The 4,336-nt window shown below is 41.1% G+C and overlaps 1 protein-coding gene across 1 annotated transcript; it reads left to right on the top strand.

Moving 5' to 3' along the window:
- The first annotated feature begins 1,374 nt into the window (after positions 1-1,374).
- Positions 1,375-2,957, top strand: LOC116253427 (uncharacterized protein At5g65660-like). Its single transcript, XM_031628234.2, has 2 exons — positions 1,375-1,838; positions 1,936-2,957. Exons 1-2 carry the CDS (start codon positions 1,596-1,598, stop codon positions 2,065-2,067), a joined length of 375 nt encoding a protein of 124 aa, XP_031484094.1. The 5' UTR covers positions 1,375-1,595; the 3' UTR covers positions 2,068-2,957.
- Positions 2,958-4,336: the final 1,379 nt, after the last annotated feature.

Genomic DNA, 4,336 nt, shown 5'->3' with positions numbered 1-4,336 from the left:
CTTTTGTAAGTTCTGATATAGATAATAGATTAGAGTTCAATCCTAGCATGTTCAGAATTTTGTTGTTGATAGGCTAATTTTAAAAAAGAATTTAACCTATACCTTTCACGTGCATAGATGATCCACATGCTTTAATAACAAATTTATCAATATTATGAGTGAAATAGTTTTCAAGTAGATGTCAATCCATAGTCACATGTTCGCTTGCCCTGGAGCCTAACACCCAAATGTTAGAAAACATATCTTTGGATTCATCATTACTAGAGTTGCATGCTGATGCAGCCATGGCTTCTTGCTTGATGAAAATGTACTTCTCCGAGGACGAGGTTCCTTTGGATTTTTTAAACATTGATCTCTTAGATTTTGATCTTCCATACTGAGCATGTGAGCTTTGTGAGTGATTGCACAAAGGACTTGCAAAGCTTATCAGACTTTGCTTTGGTTCCACCTATAGTTGTGTGCTTACCTTTCAATTGCACAAAGCACACACTTACATAGCATAGGGCTTCTCAAGATTAGACAAAACTTATTCTGATAGACTATCAGACAAGAAGGGAACTCATATTAATGGACAAATTGAATGGAATGATTTTCAAAAATTACCAACATCACTCGCATAATTGTTCCTCCTTTTTACAGTAATTGCACACTTTTATTTTTCCCCTTCCATCAGTTCTGCCTGTCAACAGTCACAAATGCAACTTTCTTTTTATTTTGGAAATGAGGAATTCATGACATGCTTCCTTGATTCATCATTCGTTAACAAAGAACAAATAGTAGATAATGAGGGCAATGTAGTATGCATAAACATTTGTTTCTATATTAGTTCATATTTTGTACCAAGTTCATTGAGCAATTAAAAGACTTTTTGTTGTTCTCTTAGACGGTCTTTGGTTTGCAGACTTTCAGAGACATTGGTAAGGTCACCAAGATGTTCATTAAAAATGGTTTTTTGATCCTTCTTTATATCGTAATATTGAATTCTAGGTTCCTTAAAATTGATTAACCAAGACATGACCATGGTGTCTTCCACACTCCTTGTAGAATGAGGTATATATTATATTTATATATAAATTACAAAAAAAAATCTTATACATACTTTTTTAAAAATTATATTTCAAGAAAGTATAATTGAGGCCCTCAAAAAAAAGTCTAGCTTCCCAAGAAACCGACTAAAAAAGGAAAACAAAGCCTTTCTCCCTTTTTTAATATACGTTTATAACCGTCACCCATCATTTTGGGTAAGGGGGACTTTTATGGTAAAATAACGTATTGGTATACTGGAAACCATTATGGTGGGTAATAGAGAGATATTTAAGATCAAATCGAGTATTGTCATTCTCGAGACGATTATGGTGGATGCTTCCTTTTACGGCAGCGGCCCGCCCTCTGGCTTTTTATACCGTCCGTCCTTACATGCGCGTGATCTGGACTTTAAAAGCTAAACGGATAACAGAAGAAAAAGAAAAGGCAAAGCCACACGGGAAGCAAGGAGGAGGAGCCTAACGAGGCTGTCATTCATTCAATCAGCCTTCCTGCTCCATCTTGATTCAACTGAGAGGGGCAAGCGGCAGGCGTTCTCAATATTTTGAGAAATGCCCATGTCCAGGGGCACATTCATCCTAATGAACAACCACTCCGTCGATGATTCCCACGTCCCCATACTGGGCGCCGCCCTGTTTGTGCTCGTCATCTTCTGCATCTACGGCATCGTCTCCTTCTGCTACCACTACCAGAAGATCCGGTTGCTCCGCCGCTCCTCTGTCTCCAACAGCGCCACCGCCGAACCCCAGGCCGCTGCCGCCACGGCTACCACCAGAAGCACGCCCTTTCATCAAGTTAGTGCGATAGTCCTTGCGATGCTTTAGGTAATCAATTAGTTCTCTTCTCCCGAGGAGGTTCTGATTCATGTCGTTCTTTCTTTTGTCGTTAAAGTCGTTCAAGAAGCATGAGAGCGAGAGTTTGCCGGTTTTGATGCCGGGAGATGAGTTCCCCAAGTTCGTGGCTTGGCCGTGCGAGGCCACCGCCGCCGCTGCCAAGACGACGAAGGTGGACCTGCCTGTCTAGCTGCAGATTCCAGCAACGGCGTTCTCTCTCTTTCTTTCTCTCTCCCCCTCCCTTTCTCTCATTAATTTTGAGAGTTTTACTCTCTCTGTTGTTTGAGAAGATGGAAGAAGTTATCGGAAGGAACCAGGAGATCATCTGATTCTCATGCGTTTGCCCGTCTAATTTTCTTCAAGTTTCGGTGGGAGTCTATGGTTCTAATTAGTAGGCCATGATTTCAAGCCGTTGATTATTATGATGAGCGGCTGAGGACCGCCTTGAAAATTTTCGCCTCTTCGTTAAAAATGATCTTGTGAAGAAAGTCTCTGATTAATATAAGCCAGTACCAGCGAATTTATATTATTTTTTAAATTTTAAAGGCAATTTAAATTATTGTAGAATTTATAAAATCAGAAAATAGGACGGTACAAGTCAGCACGCAACGTGCCAACATTGTCCCGCATGTTTGGAAAAGGAAAAATTTGGCGCAGAATAAAGTTAGAGCAAAAAGTGTATGATGCTTTGTTCTTTAAAGTTTAAAAATATGGGGTTCTAATCTCCAGCAGGTCTAGGTGTTTTCGAATGGGAAAACTCCTGGGTTTCTGCTAGATAAAGCATTGGCTTGTGGTGACAGAATTCTGCTGACAGTCAATATATATATATATATTATTTTGAAATAAAAGGCTGGGGCCTAACCCCAATGCAGACGTTCTCCGAAATGGCAAAACTCCCGGACGAGATTTATGGTGGGGGAATTTGAAATGGACAGACTCATGAGTGGAATTTATCCGGGTGTACTTTATTTGCTTGAAATAAATAGTGATCAATCCACACGCATGAATTCTAAAAGGCATAGGTTTTCAGTTCAATTTTGTTGGTAGTGCCACAATCTAGTTGATGGGTACATCATAAATCTATTTAGGTTTCAAAGAATTATAAACTCCAAGAAACAAGAAAAAGGGAGAAAACTTTGCTCCTAATCTTCATAACCAAATATCAGCATGGGTGTTCTAAAGTGAAACGATGAAATTCAAAACTCTGAGGCAAAGTCGATTTCAAAATTTTAATCAATATTGTTGGGAAAAAATGTGTGTGTATATATATATATATATATATATATATATATATATATATATATATATATATATATATATATATAATTGAGAGAACGTGTCTACTTTGACAGAATGCTATGAGAGGCAGGAGAATTTTTCCATCTAAAATGAAACTACAAATGATATGACAACAAAGCATTGATAGTGCATCATAGCAATCTATGAGTGAGGGAATCTGATACGAGCCTACCTACAGCTGGCCGAGGCGCTTACAGAGACATGTCGATATTCTGTAGGGAGGTTATTATTCACAGCTAGACCTTGTCTTATTCTGCCGAGGCTATGTCGACTATGGCCGAAAGGTACGGTATTTGGTCAAGTGAGGCTAATGTTGTCAAGGGAGGCTACGCGCGACAGGAGATGGCTGAGTGCGCTGCCGAAGGGAGCTGTACGTGATGAGTCGAGACTGAGCCAGGTGTGCATACACATGGCAATTTGCTTAGGGAGGTTATTCGGCAGGCCAAGAAAGAGGCAACAACTGAGACATGTGGTTGTGCAAGAGGTGAGGTTGACCTGCTATCGACAGCAACTCAGCCAGGTTAGGACGGGCCAGACCATATCAGCCTAGTGCCAACCTAGGTGAGTTCGAGGAAGTGGATCAAGTTCAGCTAGAGACGAGCCTGGGCGTCACCTAGGCAGGTGCAGGCGACAGCCATTGACCAAAACGCTAGCTCATGAGTCACCTGGGCAAGATGGACTGAGACTCACTCGGATAGGCTTTAGGTTTGGAACATATATGTACTATATCAGTTTTTCTACTCTTTTGTCTCTGTACCGGTTTAGAACCGAGACAGTGGGGCGACCCGAGACTTCCCAACATTATACAAGCTGGAACTTTGTGTAATAACCCTATCTTGAAAAATTAATGAAAGTTTGAGTTCATCTTTCTCCAACGGGGGTCTTCCCTTCTTCGTGGCAGCTATCTTGGTGCCAAAGAAACTCTTCATCGACTCCTTCTTTATTGAGAGAGAAGACTGCCTGAAAATCCAGAGAGGTGAGCATCGGAACACACCACCGGATTTGCAGACAACGCTTCCCAATTCACAACGAGCTGCCTGATCGACAGTGCAGCCTTCCTCAACCCCAGAGAAGGCTAGAGGCCAGGATCAACGAGTGATCAGGCTGGACAAGCAGTGGAATCCGCAGGCATCCGGCGACTTCCAGATCTATGAAATCAA

Source organism: Nymphaea colorata, chromosome 4 (genome assembly GCF_008831285.2).
Source record: "Nymphaea colorata isolate Beijing-Zhang1983 chromosome 4, ASM883128v2, whole genome shotgun sequence".
In the NCBI taxonomy this organism is placed as follows: domain Eukaryota; kingdom Viridiplantae; phylum Streptophyta; class Magnoliopsida; order Nymphaeales; family Nymphaeaceae; genus Nymphaea; species Nymphaea colorata.
This window is presented reverse-complemented; position numbering and strand designations above follow the sequence as displayed.